Raw genomic sequence first — 23,007 nt, forward strand, 5'->3', positions numbered from 1 at the left:
AAAACAAAAAAAAAAAAGAAGCCCAACACAAATGCAGGTAGCTATACACGCAGAAATAATAAATATGCTGTATTTCTAGACAGCAGTGTCAGATTGAAATATGACAGACAACTGGAACACACTTGGAACCAAAGTGTGATCGGAGTGCTCCCCGCAGCCCCCGGCTGGCTGGCGCGCACGGGCACGCGCGTGCGTGTGGGTGTGTGGTTCAGGTTTTGTTTCCAACAGATCTCCTTTTACTAAACATTAAATTATTTCCCAAGAAATAAAAAGCTATGTACATTGTAGTTATCTACAGTAGGCCTTCGGCATCCTCGCTATTCACATGCACAGGTTTTGGGGCTGCATTCATAAACCCAGGCCTGCTCCTTCAGCGCTTGTGGTGCTGTCCCCTCCAGCCCGTCTACAGTCCAAGGAACACTGATGTATGTGTTTACTCTGATCATTGTTTTGCTGCCTTTTTTTTTTTTTCTTTTCTCCCTTCTCAGCAGCCAACAGTGCCAGAGGGTGACTGAAATGAAAAGCAATTAAAGGTGGCAAGATCCTGCAAAAAGCTGAGACATGCATGTCATTGGAAAGTGAAATCTGTTGGCATGTCCCAGAGCCTGGTCCGACAAGCCAGCCTGAGCTGTCTGGCAGGATGAAGTAGCTGAGTCATGAACTATTTTGAAAAGGGCTGAAAAGGGACAGTTTTCCTACAGCATGTTGCCTAAGGTACTGCACCTACCTGTTGGATTTGAATACTAATTCTTACTGTGTATTTAACAGGAGGCTGGCATTCAAATTCTACCCCACGCTTAACTCATTCTTTCCTTTTTCTTTCTAATCTGAAGAGTATATCCCACAGTATATCCTGTGAAGAACCCCTGCTATTTATGAATGCAGCCCTGGTAAAAAGAAAAAGCCCACCCCAACCCCTCCCAAATGATAATAATGACATATAACTCTTTCTTTTTTTCATAATAATAATAATAACAATAATAATTACAAATAAAAAGTCATAAATGTTGTGGACCAAGTGGATTCTCAGTATTAAACACTAGTGCAGTTGGGGATTTCCTTTGTGCTTTCACTGTTGGCAATTGTTGAGATGCTTCCTGTGGAGGAGAAAATGGAAAAGAGAGTCAGTGCAGTGGCTTCAACAGTTTGGTCTGTATTGCTTTTCACTCCTTCTTAGAGAGTGCTTGGGTAAGTGTAAAGACACAAAAGGTGCTTAAAAGTAACACATCCTTATTTCATATTTGCATTAGGCACTGATCATGCAGACAACCTGTTGCCACAGCTCAGCTGACCAGCAGTGTATTCATGAAGCTATTAGAGACATTTCTGTTTGTAATGACAGCACATCAACTGTCTCAAGTTTGATTCAGCTGATTCTTCTGATGGTTCAGGAAATTTGGGACCCCTCCACAGGAAAGGCAGGGTGTAAGCCACAGTCGTCACTGACTATTGCTGTTTCCAGTTTCCTACCCTGACGATGTAACACTATGAGAAAAACTGTGAGAAAATCTGTGAGAAAAACTCCCTGTTTACCATATTGCAGAGAGATTTGCTTCCTCAGTATCTCAGTACCTCAGTACCTGGGGTCACAGTTGCTGCCTCTCCTAATATCCCAATCAGCAAAATTCTCACTCAAGACTGTGAAAAAAGCCCCAGATGAAGGCTGTCTCTCACCCATAACTCGTGTGTCCAGCTCTTTGTCCATCAGCTCCTCAGGATCTGTGAACTCACTCAAAGTGATTTTGGGGGCATTTTCACTTTGGCTGACAGAGCCAATCATTTCCTGCTCCTTGTCATGCTGAACTTGGGCATAGATGTTAATCCAGGGGATTTTCCTACGCAGGAAAGGAAAACAAGAGATTATATATTTTTTTAACACAGAGCTCCTAGGCATGCCATTGATTAATCAGACAACACTGCAGTGATATTCTGAAAGTGACATTAGCATCCACTAATTCCAACACCACCACTACCCTGAATCTCAGGCCACTGACTTCCTATCTTGTGCCTAAAGGCTCCTCCAGCTGTAAACATAAATGTTCTGGTCCTGTTCTTTTAAATTAGAAGACATGCACGGTGAACACTGCACCAAACTCAGAGAGCAGCAATCAACTAAGTACAATCAGCTGCAATTGCCAGCTCTCTCAGTATTTATTACATGATTAGTGGTGCATTGGAACCCAAAAGTAAAAATCAATTTGAGCACTACTATCAGCTGAGGAAAAAAAAATTGCTAGGCTTGTTTCTATTGACAGGCCCACACTGACTCTGTAGGAACTGCCACATCAGAAAGGGTTTTAAAGAACTGGTTGTACCTCATAGTACAGGAATGACTCAAACCTCATAACACCCATCCAAAGTCTGTTTGTTACCATTCCACTGCAAAACCAGCTTGCTATGCTACAGATCATGCAAGTTTGCAGGGACTTATTTTCTGTTGCTGCTCAGGAAGGCAAGGAAGTGAAGGGATTATTTCTTCTTTTTTTTTTTCCAAGAGAAGTTAACTTGGACTGTTAGAATGATATCCTTCAAAGCCAGTTAGACAGATAATTAGACAGGCCTAGACAGAGAGTTAGGTAGTAATCCATGGAGGAACGCATGTTTAAAATGAGAGAATTGAAAAGTAATGCATTGAGCACTGAGGGAGTTGCTAGGATTATCAGTGCCTTGTTGCCTGTTGGAAGGTGACTGTTTTTTCTAATGCCCTTAAAAGGATTCTGTGTCATGCAGTCCACACTGCTAAAATAAGGCAAGTTCAGAGAATATTTCAGTTCCTTAAATAACACAGGAGAAAGAAAGAAGATATGCTCAAAAGAGGCTATATAAAATGACATCTTTTAATGTGAATTTGTCTGCTGTTGGATATGTCAGAGAGTGAAAGCAGTGGAATTTGTCTCAGTAATCAAGAATTCAATAGATCTATGCTGATTTTACTCCAGTGAAGTTCTGGCCTCAGATGACTTTTGCTGTTAGCTTGGTTTGGTATACTGTTCTTAACCAGCAGGAAGTCAGGACATTGTTTGGGATGTTTAGCAGCAGTTGACAAATCTCCTTTTCTCCTCCCTTTCTCTTATCTTCTCCTTCTAACCTTCAAACATGCCTCACAGATCACTAGAAGGCATAAGCACAGGGAATGCACATATCAGACAAGGGAGAACAAATGCACTCCCCCAGGATTTAAATGACCAAAGTAAGTCTGGAGGTGTGCAGAGATGTGGACATGAGATCACACTTGAAGATGCTGGAAAGCTTAGTTTTGCTTCTAAATAATGCAACAGTAGAGAAATTCTAGTCTTCTGAGCTTTGAGAGGAAAGGTGAGAAAAGCTCTTTAGAACTATGAGGCACTGGCACAGAGCCTTCAGGTACTTCAGAGAGTCACAGGAAAAAGAAACTGAGATGGTTGTACATATGTGCAGCCACATGCACGTACACAATCCTGCTGTGCTTCCCAGTACAGACACAGGTGGCCACAGAGTCCCACCACACATCCCCCACACATGCACACTCCTGTCCCATGACACACAAACACTGCCTGCCCCATTGCCCCACTAGTTCTCACCACTCACACACACACACACAGAGTACTGACCTGTGTTATTTCAACCTCCCAGGAAAGAAACAACCTTTTATCATATTATTTCCTTACTTTCCCCCCCTTCTTTGCTTTTCCACCCAGATCTCCTCAACAAGCATCTCTCTGGCAGCAGTGTTTAACATGACTGCTGAGTCTATAACTTGATGGACTTAAAATGAGCCTGTGCAAACCAGCAATGCACTGATTCTATAACCTTGCAGAAGTAAAAATTCATGCAGGCCCATGCTCACCCACAACCTTTTCCTGTAAGCAGTAGTTCTGTATTCAGGTTGGGATTATTGTTAATCAGAAAAGTACCTATGGCTAAGGGACCTCTGCATCACTGAGAGCTAGAAGAAACCTTTTGGTTTTCCCCTCCTTTCTCCATTAAGAATTGTTGCATGTTCTCACTTCTGATCCATTCAGCCAAAGACTTTAGACAGAGCTGCAAATTTTCTTTCTATTCCGAAAAATCAATCTGAGAACACTGTGGGTATCTGACCTAAGGTTAAACTTTATCAGTCTGACCTGGGCTTATCCTCCTTGGGACACAGCAAACAAAAGGGGACAAGTCGATTAGCTTTGAGCTAAGAAAAACTTATGCTTTAACCACCTTCACCCTCACTCCTAATTTATAATACATCCAATTTTCAGACAGATTTTAACAAGGCAGGGTCTTCCAGCCCTGGAGCACAGTACAAGGTTGATGGTTGTTATGCTCAAGGCTCAGGATGCTTAAGCAGTATAAGAGTCAGTTTTATGAGCTATAGTAGCATAACATGACCTGAAGACTGACAAGGCACAGTGAATTGCTCCCTCACTGCTCTCTGGCAGCCAGAACATACAGATTCTTCCTCCTGGTAACAGGCTGATGACCACAGAGCCAAAGGCATTAGGCCAAACTTAAGAAAACCATCTCACCAAGACACAAAGGAAAGCACATCTTACAAAGGGTTGTACCTACATCTTGACACATCTCTCAGAAAGACTTCTTTGCCCTCCTCATCCCACATTTCATAGTGAAAGAAACCATTAAGCTGCCTCCTGAGCACATTATTAGACCAATGTCTGGCACAAGTCCCATATCCCATTCCCCATTCACCCAAAACTACACCTCAGAGAAACAGAGAGAGGATTTCAGACTGCAACAAGCAAGTGACACTGAAGGACTGGAAATATGCACCTGAGCAGATTCACATGCCTAGGTCCTCTGCCATTTGTCCTGGGCTTGGTAACAGATCGTGATGTGCACAAGGTCAAGCACTAGAAGCAGTGTCACCCACTGATTTTGATAGTGGTTAATGCAAAAGGTTCAACATGAGAGGAGCTTCAAAATTGGAAACTACGATACATGCCTGTCTTATTATTTCAGTTTTGACATTGTTTATACTCCACTAATATCATTAGAGAGTACTAACCTTATCCTGGGCTGCAGAAAAGCTGGAGAGAGAAACAAATTACTGGGATCTGGACAGGAAAAGCTTCTGCTTCCCAGTTTGGAGGAACTACTCATGTCCAGAGTTTGTGTGGGGTTTTTGGTGCTTTTTTGTTTGTCTGTTTTAAAGTCAGATTCAGTTTATGCTTCTAATAAAATATTTTGCCACTGGCCAGGACCTGTGCACATAGACCATTTAACACAGTACTGAATGCAAAGTTCCCCTTAAGGAGCTCCATCTGCCTAAAATATATTCTCATAAGGCAGCCTGTCAGCAAACAGGCCATTCTTATCCTGTATTTTGCTTCACAGCTTGTAGCAGCAAAATGCCATGGGCCAGCACAGGACCTGCTTGCTGCCTGGAAGCAGAAGTTTTATATTAACATCTGGCAAAGACAATCTCAGCACCAATTCCCAAAGGCATCTTGATGTTTAATATAAAATTTTCTGGCTTTGAGTTTTCCACCCTTAGCATAATCACACCCTTTCCTCTGCAAGACTAAACTGTTCACTTCACAAAATAGAAACATGACACTGCTGCAGTAAGGCAGTTGGCCAGGTGAATACAGAGACTGTATGAAGGAACCCATTATGTGATTTTTCTTGACTAAGTCTGCATTGCATAGCAGGGTTCCAATTTCTGGTCTGTGGTTCAAACACATCTGTTGAAGTAGGTCACAGCTTGATTGTTGAGCCCTTGGTGAGCTTTCAGAGCACTGAGTCTGTAGATGGGTGGTAGGTGGTCTTCTCTATGAGAAATTGAGAACTTTACTGATCCAAGCCTTAGGCCAGCTCTACATCTGCAATCCAGGCACTGGATTCTTTCTAGAATTCATGTAAACCACCCAGGGTCTCCTCTTCCTCCCATCCCTCAAAGTTTCTCAACTTACCTCTTGAATTTGTAGATTAAAAAAACAGCCAAGCCTACAAACACCACAGACAGCAACATCAGCATCGCCGAACTGCTGTGACCCGTGCTGGAATCAACAAGGGGTGCTGCAGGAGGAAAGGCAGAGCAGTACATTTGTGAGAAACTAGTAGGGAATACATAACTACCTGCTGCATCACCACTGCATGGTGCATGCTGTTTTCAGCAAGACCAATCAGTAGGAAACAAATTGACTCTCTTGTCCTTTGAAAGTCAATCTCCTTTCTCAAGACAGTGTGGCCTAACATCTAGTAAAAAAGGCACAGCAAGCCATGCTTAGCTGAATGGCTGAGCACTCCTGGGTTGACACTTTGTTCTATTTATTTTCAGGCTTTTCAAGGTACTGGAGTGGAAATTAGGATGTGTGGCTTAATGCATGTCTACTGCTCTTTGCAGAAGCTACCTCAGAGCATGCATGAATGCTCCCATCTTTAAATGATAGATGTCTGCCTCACATGTGACAGAGATCCAGTCTTGTGAGAAGCTTCAAGGTTTATCCTTGTATTGGACCTCACAAACTCTTTAATCAAGTCATTTTTCATAATGTGGAGGAGCCCAAAGCACTAATCCTGGACCCAAGCATGCTATACGTTATCATATTTTGGAGATTTGATCCATTTTGGGTGGGCTAAATACAATGTGTTACCATACCTTGTTTATGCAACTTATTCTCACAGCTCATGGGAGCAGACAATCTTAATAGCCAGAGCACTATGCTGAGAATCAAGATTCTGATGAGAAGTCTCTAATGATAGCAGCTTACTGTTTCTCACTCTACATAAATATCTGGATTTGTTTTTTTACTGTTTTTACTTATTGTTTTTACTATTATTTTTCTGTCACCCATAAGATGGGGACAAAGTCTATGCAAATACAGTTGCTTTTGGCTCCATTGTCAAACTTTTGCAGCTAAGAATCTGATTCTGCCAGTATTCTGCTTCTACTGCTTCCAAGACTCTTTCATGGAAAAGAAGTGACTGCCATTTCACCTGAGTCAAAATACTACGAGAAACAAATGCAGCACTCCCATGGGGATGCATGTGCAAGAGTAGTTGAGCACTGTAAGCTAAAACCACACTTTGCAGTGTTTTACTAGAACAAACCCAGATTCTGCAGATATTTACATGTCATTCCCAGTTTTGCAAATTAATTCATTCCAGCCTACTCCTCTTCATGTCTGATCCTCATTCCAAACAACATTCAGAGAGTGAAGGCAAGAAGGCACTAGCTGTAGGTTGCAAGCCTCTGTTTAGCCCAGCTCTTGGCTCTCTAGCAGTCTTGATGAAAATGAAGCTAAACTGTATTGTTGTGGGACACAACCCCCAATCTTTCCAAGAGGCTATCAGCCACATCACAAGCAGAAGATCCCACCTTTCAGATAATTGTAAAGGTAGTCATAAAAAGAAGGGGAAAATAGAATGATAGAACGATTTGGGTTGGAAGGGACCTCCAAAGGTCATCTAATTTAACCCCTCTGCAGTCAGCAGGGACATCCTCTACTAGATTAGGTTGCTCAGAGCCTTGTCAAGCCTAACCTTGGACATCTTCAGGGATGGGGCCTCAACCACCTCCCTGGGCAACCTGTTCCAGTGTTCAGCCACCCTCATGGTGCAGAACTTGTTCCTGACATCCAATCTAAATCTACTCTTCTCTAATTTCAAACCATTGCCCCTTGTCCTATCACTATAGGCCTTTGTAAATAGTCCCTCTCCAACCTTCTTTTAGGCCACCCTACAGGTACTGAAAGGCCTCCCTCGAGTCTTCTCCAGGCTTAACAGCCCCAGCTCCCTCAGCCTGTCCTCATAGAAGAGGTCTTCCAGCCACCTGTGATCATTTTTGTGGCCCTCCTCTGGACCCGCTCCACCAAGACCATCTCTTTCCTGTGTTAAGGGCTTCCAGAGCTGGATGCAGTATTCCAGGTGAGGTCTTACCAGAGCAAAGTGGCAGAATCACCTCTCTCCATCTGATGGCCATGCTTCTTTTGATGCAGCCTAGGATGTGATCAGCCTTCTGGGCTGCACGTGTACAGTGTTGGCTCATGTCCAGCTTCTCAACCACCAGCACCCCCAAGTCCTTTTCTGCAGGGCTGCTCTCAATTTCATCATCCCCAGGCCTGTACTGATATTTAGGATTGCCCCAACCTAGGTGCAAGAACTTACACTTTGCCTTATTGAACCTCATGAGATTCGCCTCAGCCCACCTCTCCAGCCTGTCCAGGTCCCTCTGGATGGTATCCTTGTCCTTCAGACTTATCAATCACAACACTCAGCTTGGTATTATCAGCAAATTTGCTGAGGGTGCCCTCAATCTCACTGTTGCTATCATTGATGAAGATATTGAACAGCACTGGTCCCAATACAGACCCTTGAGGGTCACCACTTGTCACCCATCTCCATGTGAACATCAAGTCTTTGACCATGACCCTTTGGATGTGATCATCCACCAATTCCTTGTCCACTGGACAGCCCACCCATCAAATTAATATATTTTCAGCTTAGTATGGGGGACTGTATCAAAGGCTTTACAGAAGTCCATACAGATGGCTTCTGTTGGTCTTCCCTTGTCCACTGATGTAGTTACACCATTGTACAAAGCCCCTAGATTGGTCAAGCAGGACTTGCCATTGGTGAAGCCATGCTGGCTGTCTCAAATCACCTGCCTGTCCTCCATGTGTTCTAGAATAGCTTCCAGGATGATCTGTTCCATGATCTTCCCAGGCACAGAGATGAGGCTGACAGTTCAGTAGTTTCCAGGATCCTGTTTTTCACCCTTTTTATGGATGGGTGCAATGTTTCCCTTCTTCCAGTCTCCAGGGACTTCACCTGACTGCCATGACTTTTCAAACATGATGGAGAGTGGCCTTGCAACTACATCAGCCAATTCCTTCAGAACTCTAGGATGCATCTCATCTGTTCTCATAGATTTATGCCTGTTGAGGTTCCTCAGGTGGTCCTGAACCTGATCTTCCCTTATGGTGTGAGAGACTTTACCCTGCTGGTCCACACTTAGTGGTGCATTGACTTGAGACAGGGACAGAGAAAGATCATCAGTGAAGACTGAGGCAAAAGAGTTATTGAGCACTTCAGCCTTCTCCTTGTCTCCTTGGCATCAGCTCTCCATTCTCACTCCTCAGAAGTGGTACACTTTCTTTAACCTTTCTTTGACAGTTAATGCTCCTGTGGAAGACCTTTTTGTTATTATTTGCACCCCCTGCCAGGCTCAGTTCTAGCCATGCCTTCACCTTCCTGATCTCACCTCTACACAACCAGGCGGTGTTCTTATACTCCTTTCAGGTTACCTGTTCCCACTGTCTGTGAAGTTCCCTTTTGCTCTTTATTTGGACCAGCAGGTCTCTATTCAGTCATAATAAATCCATTCACCCCTATGTAGTCATCACTGTCTCAGCAATAGCTGAGAGCTTCTCACTAGGCTGGCCAAAATTCTCAGCAGTAACTGAAAGCTTCACACTTGGGTGGTTTAAAGCAAAGGGGGTGATGAAGCTCAAAGTGACTATTCATTACTCTGTGTGAAAATCAAGATAGGCAGCATTAAAACTGATATAAATTCTAATTTGTAGAAGTCAGTATTCAGCCAGGTATTCCTTGTAAGTGGCCTAGATATTCTTTTCATTAGTACTTTGCCTCTATACAGTTTCTTGGCTAGTCATAACATTAACAAGACCTTTGCAAGTAAGGATTTGATCCAATATCCATGAAACTTAGTAATACTCCCACTGAATTCCTCAGGTGCCCAATAAGGCTTAATAGAAAACCATTCACCTGATTTTCTAAAACACTTGAAAAACATCAATGCTCCAGTTAATTAAGCCATAGGGAACTCTTAAAAGGTACTTTGAATACTTGTACAAACTGGTGCATGAAGATGCCACTGCTGGATTCTGGTTTTAGCACCTCCTGCTTCTACCACAGACGGTGTCTCAGTGTGACCAGTCCTACATATCCCAGCAGCACATCCCATCCTGTGAGTGCTCTGATGTAGGCTGGTTTTCCTGGAGCTCTTTGAAGCTTCAAAAGAAGCACAGTGGCTCATTTGACTCCACACTCACCTAATGTTAACTGAGTAACATACACAACGACTTCAACTCCAGGCTTCAGTTCAAACTGGACTAGGTTCTGGTTGAGAGCATTAAAAAGGATTTCCACCACCTGATGAAACAAGAAGATATACAGTAGTTACAATTTAGAAGACAGCAAGCTCTAGAGACCATTCAGGAATACATGTGACCTATGAGCAGCTCTTACTGGCCTCAGGAAGAGAAGAGAAGCAAGAGACTAAGTGAGTGGAAAGAAACGTGTACGTGTGCTTCAGATGGAGCTGAGTGTTATTGCATGCAATTCTCCATACAAGACTTTTGAGACTCAGAGAGCATGTTATTACACCTCTCCTTGGAAGAAAACCAAGAAACTTAGCAATTTTTTTGTTTTTCTGTTTCTGGGGAGTACTAGAGGAGGGAAAGAATCCCTCCTTAGGTCTTTAGATTTTTTTTACCCTCCACAATGTGCTGTGAGTTTGCACTTGGAAACCAGTGACATATTTGCCTTTCACTAGTGGATGATGGAACTGAATGAGGTAGTCCAGTCAAGTAACACTTCTTTACTCACAATGATTAAAGAAAATCCTACTCATGGTGCTCCTGTTTAAATGTCAGGGATGAGACAATTCAGTTGTGAAGATTAATGGCAAACTTGCCATCTTTTTCCTTCATGTAGAAGAGGGGCCTTGGACTGGAGTTTACTCATGGCTCAGCAACCCATCTATGATGTGTTATTTGGTTGCTCCAGAGCACATATTTGGCAGGGCACTTGGAGCCTGAATTTCTTAATGTTTGGTCTCCCTAGAGTAGTTCTGATGGTCAGGGCACAGCTACTGAGTAGTTCTGATGGTCTGCTCTCCAGGGCAGTGCTCCTCAATCAGAAGTTAACAGGTACAACTGAGCAGATTGTGAAAGAAAAAAATTAGAGCACTGGAGCTTCAGGTTTTACTGTTAGCTAGTCATAAACTTAACCTGAGAGACCTGCATAGTACTGGTATAGGAAATACTGACACAACATCTTCAAGAGAATTCTAATATGGGTAGAGCCTACAAAACAGGATTGAAATGTCTCCAAGAAAATCTTTCTAAAAATCTTTACAAACCTTCCCACAACACATCTCTTCTGCACATCAATCACCATAAATTTAATGAGTTCAGCTTTGCTAGCTTCCTAGGACTCTGAGGGGACTGCCTTTGCTCAGCGGGTGACAAGAGCTACCACGGAATTCAGCAGTTGTCTGAATTACTTAATGCTTGGTCACAGAAGAGTTATTCCTCCAAGAGTTGCTTGGGGATGGGCTCACACAACTTGCACACAGTAAAAATGTTGCATACAAGAACATTAGCTAGAGCTAAGCAGCCTTTCCAGCAGAACTTCATTGTTTTGGCTTTACAGAGTTGATACAATCACTTGGTAATTCTAGCATGAAAGCTTCAGCAGACTAGGGATGCTGCTCCTAGCTCTTCCCTTGCCTGCACATCACTGTTGCTATTCATCACTGTAATTACCTATTTATCTGAATGGATGGATATTGTAACCTCCAAATATAGTTTGCACATGCCACTCACTGCTACAGGAAAAAAAAAGAAGGCTTGTTTCACTGATATACCAGCTGAAAAGCCTGATTTATTTTTAGTAAACCTCAGTATTCTGTCTGTTGCTTTGGCCTCTGCCTATTGGCATTCCTCCAGGGAGTAGAGGGAGTACGTATTCAAGGTTCTTTTGGCCATAACTACTGCAATAAGGACAAACCACTGATGGAGGAAGAACCACTGATGGTGGACTGTGACATATCACAGTGAGGTGTTAGAAAAGCCTGCATTTCTTCTGAAAATAATTTTCTTTAGTGCCATAAACTATGGCACCATGGTCCCAAGCAGTAATTCCATCACACTTATTGTAAAATGCCTTTTCCAATGTTGCACAAGAAGCCCATCTGCAAATGGTATGATAGGAATGAATGTTCTATGAATCCTTCTCTCCTTACTTGCTCCAAATCAGCCTCACTGCTTTTCCTTCTCTCTGTTGTGTTTTTGTGGGGCAGTATGAAGAGTTCAGCAGAAGTCGGCAGCCCAGGAAATACAGCCACCAAGATCTGTTCATCAGGAATGCCAGTCACCTAAAAGAAAAGTAAAAAGGAGGTCTCTAGATGCTATTCTGTTCCTGAAGTTTCCATTCACAATGGGAAAATTGTGCTCAAATCAATTTGTTATCTGCCAGTTCCAGTGCACATGTTGTGGCCCTAATGAGCCATTCAGTGGGTCAAAACCAGAGGTTCTGCTAATGATTCACTCCATTTCTAGAAGCAAATGTAGGCTTGACAACACCCCTGGACCCAATGACACTAGTACATGAACAACTTAGTATCTCCAGTTGGAGACTGGGGTTGATTGGAAGAGCTGTCCCAGGAACTGCTCAATCTGCTGAATCAAGAGTCAGTTCCACACCTGAGTCTCACAACAGTCTTCAGCATGACCTGCCTGCTGAGACTACTGCCCCCTCTCCCCAAATCTATGCTGTGCATCCTCAGTAGGGCAGGAAGCCTCTCCTCCCTCAGAAACCCTCTGCTGTACAAGGCTAATTCCGTTACCTCCCTGGTCCTGCCCCATCTCAAGCTCCTTGACCTTATTCTTAAACAGAAATGTCTCAATGGATGCAAATGACAGGCTGCAACCAAACAGTGACAAAAGAATACAAGCAAGCACTTCTACATGATTTCTACTGTTTGCTGCTGTTCATAGTTACAACCTGATTCAATTATCTTTTTTTTGCAAGCCTGACTTTGAATACAGTAAAAGAGAACAACGGTTTAAACAAATTAACTTAGTGTTTTCTAAGGATAGGAAAACAATCGAGGAAATGCTCATAAACTGTGAATTTTGAGTGGGCTGCAGATGAGAAAACCCCAGCAGAAATGTGTACTTTCCTGGTAAAACAATCAGCCTTCATTTCTAAGAACAGCTGTAACTGAGGGAGAGGGGGAAAAAAAAAAAAAAAAGCAAGATACATTTTTGGCAGAATGTAAAAACCACAAAAGCTTGCCTAAATCTATCTCCTAATTTCAAACAAAACCAAAGTCCCTGGATATTTGATATAATAAATTAATCTGTCCTCTTTCCTGCAAGAATATGAGTGCTAGTTTACATACTCTAATTAACCCCAAAGGAAGATTCAGTATATTACATCCACAGAAGTCTTTGTCCTGTATTTTAAAGGTAATTTTATTTTCCCTTTGAATTCCCTTTTTTTTTTGCTCCAGTCAGACAGAGAGAAGAGCTTTATTATGTTCCCCAGTTATTACACAGAGCTGCACGTGGAACTCCTAACTATCAGGAAGAGGTAAAAATATCTTCCTCATGCAACCAACATACTACAATGCCTTCTGGGATGAAATGGATCAGCTGTGTCACAACTCACAGTAGCACTGCCCAGATGTCTGAAGAAGGAACAGTAGATACTGTAATACCAATTTAGCAAAATAAGAATAATAGTGGTACTGTTACCATCTCGACTTTTTGAAGTCCTCAGGGATATTAACAGCTAAAAAGCACCACAGAAACATTAATAAAAGTAATTACAATATTTCTGCAGAACCCCCAACATAGTTTGCCTCCATAAAAGGATCCAGAGAACATTTTTATCCATTTAAAATTACAACATCGTTGCTGCTGCTCTTTCCCCACTCTTTTAAGCTAGCATGTTGAAAAGGTGCATGTTTTAACAGCCTAGTCAATGTTAGTACAGACGAGGAAACATGCTCACCTGTGCTAGAGCTCTCTTGATGACTTTGCCAATGTCTTGTCTCCATTCAGGGATGTCAGGGTTATGGTAGTCCAAGTTGGGAGAAAATGACAGGAGCTGGGATTGGAAGTACTCTGAAACAGAAAAAAAACAGTATTTATAAGAAGGTTAAATGGGTAGTGTTCAAAGTACAGACAAGGGTGCAGAAGACAAGAAGATGACTGTAATTTATCCTAAAGCATGAGACAGAGGAAAGGCTGGAGGAAGAAAAGGGGCTGGCTAACACCAAGCAGGACAACAAGCTTACAAGGACAGAAACCTCATAATGGTTCTTATAAGGGACATTTTGACCTAATCCAAACTCCTTTCTGGGCTTTTCCCAGAAGAAATGGTAGCAAGAATGAGAAAGGGGAGAGGATGCCTTCCCTTTATGCCGCCTCTGGACTTTTGTATTTTGCTATTCAGCTTCATCAGATTCTGCTTACAAGGAAGTTGACCACTAACTAAGGTGGCATCTGTCTGAGATTTGGAAGGCCTGCACAACTGCATGCATTGGCTCTGCAGAGCAAGCACTTACTGCAAGTACTATTTTCAAAAGCAGGTGTTATCTGTTTGCTCTTCTGAATGGACTCCATAAGTGGTTAATACCCCAACAAATCAGACCCCACTGATGGTAATGACTGGTTAATCAAGCAATGGCTATTCATGAAATACCTTGAAATTAATTCCTAACTGGGAAGGAAAGAAGAAAAATTCCTAGATTTCAAATAAAGAACAACTTAATTTTTTCTCCAATTCCAACTCTTCCCTCTGGTATCACTAGAGACCAAGCCTGGAATTCTTATGACAACTGTGCACAATGGAGTGGGCAGTCAGATGTCTCAGGATGGAAGACTCTCCTTTTGGGTTTTAGAGATGTGCTGTGTGTCATTTTGAAGCACCTGATCTCCAGACATTTGAAATAAGTACTGTTAAACACTTGTAAGAAGGCATCAGTTTTAGCTTAAGAAGAAACAGCAAGAGCATACATGAGGAAACCCACAAAATAGCAGGGATGTGCCAGAACAGCATTGATGTTGCATCTTTTGCAAAATCTGTTCTGTCTTTTTAGGTGGTGCTGTATATATTTAAATTAAACAAGCATCAAATAGAGCAGGGAAACTCTTGAGGCTTAACCCAGAGACTGCTATATAAAGCCTTTGACTTCTGAACCCTCAGTATCATGTCCAATTTATTTTTTCAGTAAATTCTGGTCTGTTAATCTCAATTTGAGAAATAAATCTCCTCCACTGATGCTACCACCAGAAAACCATGCCTTCCTGCCTAGAGCCATAACAACTTAAACACAGGACACAGATTAGGATACAAATTTAGCAGAGCACATATTTACCAAAGGTCTCACTCTTTTATGTACTCAGACTTGAGCTGATGATCAGACTGGGGGTCTGGAAAGACTCCTTCCTAGACCAGATTGCAGCATGGTGCTGCATAGGACTATTTGGCCATTCCAACTGTATCAATTTCTCTTTGTGACAAAGTCCAAAGTTTTGGATCTTTTAAATAGAATGTCAACATTTCTGCCAAGATACTCAAAAACAGAGAGTGAGGAGCACAGTGGGACCTACTGCAACCAAAGATTGGCATCTCCTGCAGCGATGCCTCTCAGATAGACTTTATTCCAGAAATAAATGGAAAGATGCAAATTTCCCTGAAGTAAACAGTGCATTTTGCACTGCTGAAAATGATCAGCCAGAGGGCTACTTGCATTTGCTAACAGCAAGTTTGAGAATTACTAAATCATATTAACAAATTATTAAAATCCACTGCATTTCACAGCCAAGCAATCAATAAATATCTATTTAGCTGGTTGTTAAATCTGAGCATACAGCTTTCCAGTCACCAGATGGACATTTATTTAGATTTAATTACTGAGACAGGACACACATAGTTCAACTAGACAGTGTAACTCAAGTTATTTGAAGCCCAGGTCCCTCAAAAACACTTTGCTGTCCAATGAAAAGCTTCAAATACTGGATGCCAATAACTGGATAAGGAAAATGAAGACTAGCCCAGAGTGGAAATTCTTCTCTGAAAAAATCTCAAAGTCCTGGCCAAAACTGCTGAGAGAGCCCTTCCACTCAGCCTTTATCAAGCCCCAAACAGGGTAAACTCTGTGGTCTGCCAAAGGGTGTTTCTTAGGAGCCCCTGATGCACAGATATGGCAAGAACATGCCAAACGTTATCCACAAGGAAGTCTAGTGGAAACAGACTTCCAGCTGTGGCATGGAAGATGGGCAGAGATGCCAACAACAGAGTAACTTCTGCCTTCTGTATTCTAGATCCCTCCAGAACCCTGCCATTTCAACAGTCACTATATAAAGAGAAACACTAGTTGTATTCTGGCCACCTTGATGCACTGTGACTACTTCTTTCCAGTTAGGAGGAAGCAGGAAGGTAGTCTGGCTGGAGCTTTAAGTGGTTTTTCTTTTGAAAATTCACAATCATGGGCAGACCAACAGACAAAGGAGACACCAACGACCTTACTACACTACTGAGCTTACAAATTTGGCTAAGAACCCCATGCAATTCACTTCTGTATTTTGTGATCATAACACACAGAATCATAGAATTGTTAGGGTTGGAAGGGACCTCAAGAATCATCCTCAGATTAGGTTGCTCAGAGCCACATCCAGCCTACACTTAAAAACCTCCAGGGATGAGGCTTCTACCACCTCCCTAGGCAACCTCTTCCAGAGTCTCACCTCCCTCATGGTGAGCAATTTCTTCCTAACATCCAATCTGAATCTACCCACTTCTAGTTTTGTTCCATTTCCCCTAGTCCTATCGCTACGTGACACTCTAAAAAGTCCCTCAGCAGCTTTCTTGTAGGCCCCCTTCAGATACTGGAAGGCCACAAGAAGGTCACCTCAGAGCCTTCTTTTTTCCAGACTGAACAACCCCAACTCTTTCAGTCTATCTCCATAGGAGAGGAAGCTCCAGCCCTCTGATCATCCTGGTGGCCCTTCTCTGGACATGTTCCAGCATGTCCAGATCCCTCTTGTAACAGGGGCTCCAGAACTGGATGCAGTACTTCAGGTGTGGTCTCACCAGAGTGGAGTAGAGGGGGAGAATCACCTCCCTCAACCTGCTGGCTCTGCTTCTCTTGATGCAGCCCAGGATGTGATTTGCTTTCTGGGCTGCAAGTGCACACTGGTGGCTCATGTTGAGCTTCTCATTCACCAGCACCCCCAAGTCCTTTTCTTCAGGGCTGCTCTCCAGCCAGTCACTGCCCAGCCTATATTGGTGCTTGGGATTGCCCCTACCCAGATGCAGGACCTTGCATTTGGTCTTGTTGAACCTCATGAGGTTGGCTTGAGCCCACCTCTCCAGCCTGTCAGGGTCACTCTGGATGACATCTGAACTTTGTTTACAGTTTGTCTACAGAGGTTCCTCTGTGTACTAGGAAGTCCACAGAGCTGATTTTCAGCAGCCTGTTCTCCACCTCTAGACCCCCCCTGAGACCTGGCTGTAAACGGACAAGCGTACCATGCACTGCGATCTCCTTGGTGTCCTGGATGAGGGTGTTGCCTGCAGCAACTTGCACAGTGACAGTGTTCATGCCCTCCACAGTGAAGATGTATGAGATGCTGCTCTCCAAGGTGATAAGGGGCTGCAAGAAGTAAACACAGATGGTGATTTCAAAATCGTGGTGAGATTAACCTGGGATCACAGCATGCATCTGACTAATGCACCCTAATGGCCATGATATCCTCACACGTGATACAGGGATAGTGCCCTGAGCTTGCATGTCCTGCTAAGGCCTGTATGTGGCCCAAACATAACCCAGTGAGAACTGTCCCATAGGCATAGGTTTCTTTCACTTCAGTAAATGATTCCTGAAATGTTCTTCCACTGAACTGCAGCCCATTATGCTTTGAATCTCTCAGCAGAGCCCAGTCAGCAATTGCAGAGTCAGTGCTGCAGAATGCAGTGTTAAACACGCACACAGAGCACAGCTACCATATCAGCTGTACAAAACACAGCTCAAGCAAGTGCTAAACATAAACCAAAAAAGCAGATGTTTCTTCAAACAATCCATATGGTTCAGATTTATGACCAGTCCTTGCTCTTATAAGCACAAATCAGAGCAACTCTGCTCAAGTCAGAGTGAAGGCACCCAGCATTGACCTGTCCTTGCTTTGAGCCTGTAAGCTAGCTCCAGCCACAGGCTGGCAAACCATGCTAACAAGGCTGGAAGCATGGCACAATACTTGCTGACAGTACTGTCTGAATTTGCCTCAGTGGTTTTCAGAATAAAGTTGACCTGACTTTAGCCAGCTCAGATTCCTGGCAGAGAGGGCTGACTTTATCTGCCCTTTATCAAAAAACAATAAAGTCCTTGGTACCACTTCAGCTGTCCTCTGTGCACAGGAAACACTTACACTGATGCACCATGTTCAGGAAAAGAGATTTGCATATTGAAAATCAAAGGTCTAGCCCTTGATCTGACAGCTGGTCTATAGACAAATCCTCTTGATTTAGATCAAACCATTAAAATGGAAATAGTGATCCTAGGCTCCACAGGAGAAGCACACAGAGCTCTAAGAACACAGATCAAGCCATTGTACCATTGCTGTTGTCCCTTTGCTACACTACCAGTTTGTCTCCAGAGGAAAACCCCTAAGCATTCATCTTCCAGCTCTCATGCTTCATTCCATCAGACTGGCAACACATTGTGTTTCACAACAGTGGCCATATATGCCCTTTTTATAGACAAATCAAAATTTTCCCTGGCATAGGCCAGACTGTCAGAATGACACCTTCTTCTGACCTCCTTATCCATGAACTAGAGAAGCAACAGAAGAAAAAAGTATAAAAAAAAAAAAAAGTTTGATCACATGGGACTCACAAACCAAGACAGCTTGTGCTAGCCCTGGGGAGGAGTCTAGCTAACATATACTTAGATATACATTCTGGACAAGCAGAATGGGTCTGTAGCAAACTGCAGTGATACTAACAATCTTCCTGGAGGTTACAAGTTGTGATTCTGAGAAACAGATAAGAGGAACAAGTGTGGCCTTTAAAATTACAGATTTCCCTTTTTTGGTGTGTGCATGCTGGTCATTAAATTATCATGGGTGATTTCACCTCCATCATGGAGTTTTAACATTCAGCCAAATCCTTAATTTTAATTCATGCACTAAGACCTGAGAAACTAACTCTAAATTAAATCAAATAGTTTAAGGTTCATTTGCTCAAACCTATTAGACAGCTGGACACATTTATTAAACTGGACCTGTGTTAATCCAAGCAAAATGAGCACAGCAGAAATTCAGTACAATGGTTCCAGCAGAGTGGGGAGGGCAGCAGAAGAGCCTCAGCCAAGTCATTGGAGTCTAAGATAACATTTGCCTGTGCAGCAGCACAGGAAGTACCTGAGTGAGACTGCGCAGTGACACAGGACACATCTGGTTCTGCTTGGAATGCCTACAGTCCCTCAGCATAGAACTAGAATAACTGACAATACCATTAACTATGCACAATATCACACACCTCATCCTTTAAATTCACACACAAATCAGCATCCCCATGAGCACCACAACTTGCAGAGGAGCAGGCACAGAGAAGGATTTAAGGTGCACATTAAACATCCCAGAAGGAAATTTGATGTGATGCAGACTGTTGTCCTGAAAAAAAAGGTGGCTGCTGCGGTTACGTCTGTATCCTTTGCCATCTTTCTGTTAGAGATGAAGTTGGAGTCCATTTCATGAGATAGCTGGAGATAATCCTCTGCAAAGAATGAGAGGTGCTCTGGGGCTTTGATTTGGCCACAAATGAGTGGCACCATCTTTACTAATCCACACCTCAATATATTTCAGCAACCTGTACAATCACTGCAAGTTATCATAAGGATCAGCTACTCCATAAGCAGCTATGTCCAAAGGATCCATCCCAAACACATCCTATTTGCTTGTACTCTGTTGCCTACGGGTCAGAATTTTAAGCCAGAAGATAAAACAGAAAATGGATCATATTTACAAACCAGATGCAACCACTATGACAGCAACATGGAAATTTTCATCATTGCTTTGCTTTACCTTTTCTAGATTGCTTTCCATTAAAAAGAACAAACACACACACACACAAAAAAAACCAAACAAACAAACAAACAAAAAAACCCCAAACTGAACAAAAAAACCACACACACATGCATATTTGCTTGTACTCTGATGCCTATGGGTGAGAATTTTAAACCAGAAGATAAAACAGATAATGGATCATATTTACAACCCAGACGCAAGCACCACGACACCAACATGGAAATTTTCATCATTGCTTTGCTTTACCTTTTCTAGATTGCTTTCCATTTAAAAAACAACCAACCAACCCCAAAATGAAACAAACCAACCAACCAAACAAAAAAACCAAACAAAAGAAACCAAAATCCTTTTTTTAAGGCTGTATTCACAATCAGCTTCTATATAAGGACAAAAGCTACAGCAGGAAAACTCTGACACCTGGGTATAACGGAGGGCTTAGGTTGATGACGAAGTTACCATTACTTCAGTTGTTTTGGGTATACTTTAATGGCTGTCCATATGTGAGCACTGAGCCAAAAGTATCTGAACTGTGATGTGATATTGCATACCTCTCTTTCAGTGTAGTATAAACTATGTGGAATTATCTGGTACTTGTCTTGGACTAGATGTGTGTACGTGGGTAGCTGCCATAGTTCAGCTAGGGAGCAGCAGCTTGTCAAGTTATAGTAAGTTTTTTTGCTGCTGAGCTCTTCCAGTGCCTCAATTATGCTTCCACAAAAATAGGCAGGTCCTAACTTGATGTAAAAACCGAGTAGACAGAGCATTTACTATTGTTTTTCTCCTGCTACTGTTGGAGCTAGGGTAAGAGGCTAAAATGCAAGCAGCTTTATCTAAGTTAAAACAAAATATTTGTGTGCTTGCTGTTCGTTATCTCAAGTTCTACATTTCATGTAAAATCCACATTTTTTTCTACTATGATCTCACCTCACTGCACACCTTCAAATGCAGCTCAGAAACACAATGATGTGACTTACGCTGCTTTTGTAAATAACAGCAGATATGACATTACAAAGTCATCACTGTACATTTCACAACTGCAATGATGGAGGACAGTGCCTTGGGTCAGCTGTCTCACTCCTAAAGCCTACAATAGAAACTGTAGCTAAAAAGCAATCCTACTCTCTCCATTTGAAAGCATGAAAGTTTCACTTTATTGAGAAAAAAAGCTCTTTTCTAGTAATTTTTTGCCAGTCATTTGAAAATTCACTACAGACAAGACTCATCTCTCCCTCCAATACATACAAGACTGTGAAGAATCGCCATGAATGGTCACAAACAATTCATTTAGAGTCTAGCTTGAAATTCCACATACAACTGACTATTTGAACACCAACAGCTTTAAAGTGTTGTGTTGCTATCCAGCATTATACACTGCATACTGGTACATAATGGAACCCCCCATTGGTTATTTGAACACTGGCATTTTTTAAACACTGTGTTGAAAGGCAATATTATCCCATATACAGTAGTATATAATTTAGTTAAGTTGCAAGGGAACACTGGTAATAACAGTGGTCTTCAAAGCTCAGTATGGCTGATAACAACCAGACATAAAAAAGTAATGACTTTTAAGACAACATCAGACAGGAGGAAATAAACTCCCAAACGCTGAAGTTCAGATAATGGCAATGCTTTTTAGAAAAGAAAAAAATACCAAAAACCTTGCAATACAAAACCAAGCAAAGGCAAGAAATGTTTAGTAGGGTAGAGAGAATTCCCTGTATGGTGCAACACATCAGTAAAAATAAACCAAAGAGCAGCTGTACCTTGGTGCTGTTACCAAACCACCAGAAGTAGGTAAGTGTGCCTGCCTGGCTGGGCCAAACTACTGCAGTGATGTTGACATCCTTGTTTCTGATGGCAACAAAGGGGACACTCAGATGGACATGCTCCACTGGGCCTGTGGGAAGAGAGAGTTCATTAATAAAGGCTGTAACTTTAAGTCCTCCTAGTGCAGTTGAGAACAGCAAGGACCCTTCCTTTAAATAAATCAAATGCCTTATGTCAGCAGGGATACTTCTTTTATAGCAATACAAGAGAATTTCATCAGTCAATAAGCAACAGAAAAAGATCTCAGATGAATAAATATAAAATCATACATTTCCCTCCCTCATTCAAGTCCAGGGAGAGCCAGAAATGCACATTTTCCACTGTCTTAATTTCAAACAGAGTCAGCATTGTGTTTAGAAGAAATTTTAATGCAGTTTGATGGAGAATAATGAACTGGCTTTGCATTGGATAGGGCAAGCTGCTATTGAAAACTTGAGGGATAGGACAGCAGAGAGAAAGAGGGTGTTTTGTTGAACATATATCCACTGAGCTGCTAAGACTTGTTGGAAAATAATTTTAGCCAAAAAGGCTCAGATTTGATTACATATGAGGAATTTATGACTTGATTAAATATAACCTGACAGTTTTTCAGAAGGAAATCCTTTGTGTCGTTTCGACTTTGGCCTGACCTTGAGAAGTCACTGGGGAGTCAGTCACCACCAGAAAAAGACTGGAAATGCTTGGAAGATGTGTGCATTGGCATATCAAAGTATTTAGCTCTCTGAATAACTTGTTTCTGAAAGACTTAAACAAACCCAACAGAGTATCAATTCAAAGTTGGGTCTAATTAAGTGCAAACACCCAGACTGGGTCCAGTGCATGAAGTGTCTAGAATTAAGACACCAGATCCTCCCCCTAGAGAAAACAACATGCAAAAAAATACTGTTTGCTCATTTGTTTAGAGCTTTTATCATCTCCATTGCTTTCCTTCTCATCTAATTTTTTGGGTTTTTTTACAGGTACTGAATTTCAGCTGATAAACACTGCACACTAGGCAGAGTTATTGAGTCTTTCTGGATGGTACCTTTTAAAATACAGCAAACTGATAGATTATCACTGTGAGAAGAAAAGGATGAAATAAGAAAGGAGGTTTTCTTTTTTTTTTTTTTTTTTTCTTTTCTTTTTTTTTTTTTTTTGTAAGGCATTAATTCTGGGAAGCAGGAAATTTGCTGATTTTAACCGAGATGATCTTCTTGTGTTACCTTTCAACTCCTCAAGCATTAAATGGGGACATTAATCACTTTTCCACCTACTTGGATTACAGTGATTTTGGAAAGCAAAAGCTGTTCTTTTGCCATCAGAACATGCAGCTCTGAGCACAATGAGACACTATTCTTACTTT

The 23,007-nt window shown here is 42.1% G+C and overlaps 1 protein-coding gene across 1 annotated transcript in view; it reads right to left on the bottom strand.

Annotated features, from left to right (window-relative positions):
• Positions 1-1,032: 1,032 nt before the first annotated feature.
• Positions 1,033-23,007, bottom strand: part of SORCS3 (sortilin related VPS10 domain containing receptor 3) — a 306,703-nt gene continuing 284,728 nt past the window's right edge. The window contains exons 20-27 of the mRNA XM_054382068.1: positions 21,602-21,735; positions 17,281-17,404; positions 13,756-13,868; positions 11,981-12,112; positions 10,005-10,104; positions 5,901-6,006; positions 1,675-1,835; positions 1,033-1,097 (exon numbers count right to left, since the gene is read on the bottom strand). Of these exons, the coding sequence (XP_054238043.1) occupies positions 1,033-1,097; positions 1,675-1,835; positions 5,901-6,006; positions 10,005-10,104; positions 11,981-12,112; positions 13,756-13,868; positions 17,281-17,404; positions 21,602-21,735 (935 nt within the window). The remainder of the gene's footprint in view (positions 1,098-1,674; positions 1,836-5,900; positions 6,007-10,004; positions 10,105-11,980; positions 12,113-13,755; positions 13,869-17,280; positions 17,405-21,601; positions 21,736-23,007) is intronic.

The sequence above is a fragment of the Indicator indicator genome, chromosome 7 (assembly GCF_027791375.1).
Source record: "Indicator indicator isolate 239-I01 chromosome 7, UM_Iind_1.1, whole genome shotgun sequence".
In the NCBI taxonomy this organism is placed as follows: domain Eukaryota; kingdom Metazoa; phylum Chordata; class Aves; order Piciformes; family Indicatoridae; genus Indicator; species Indicator indicator.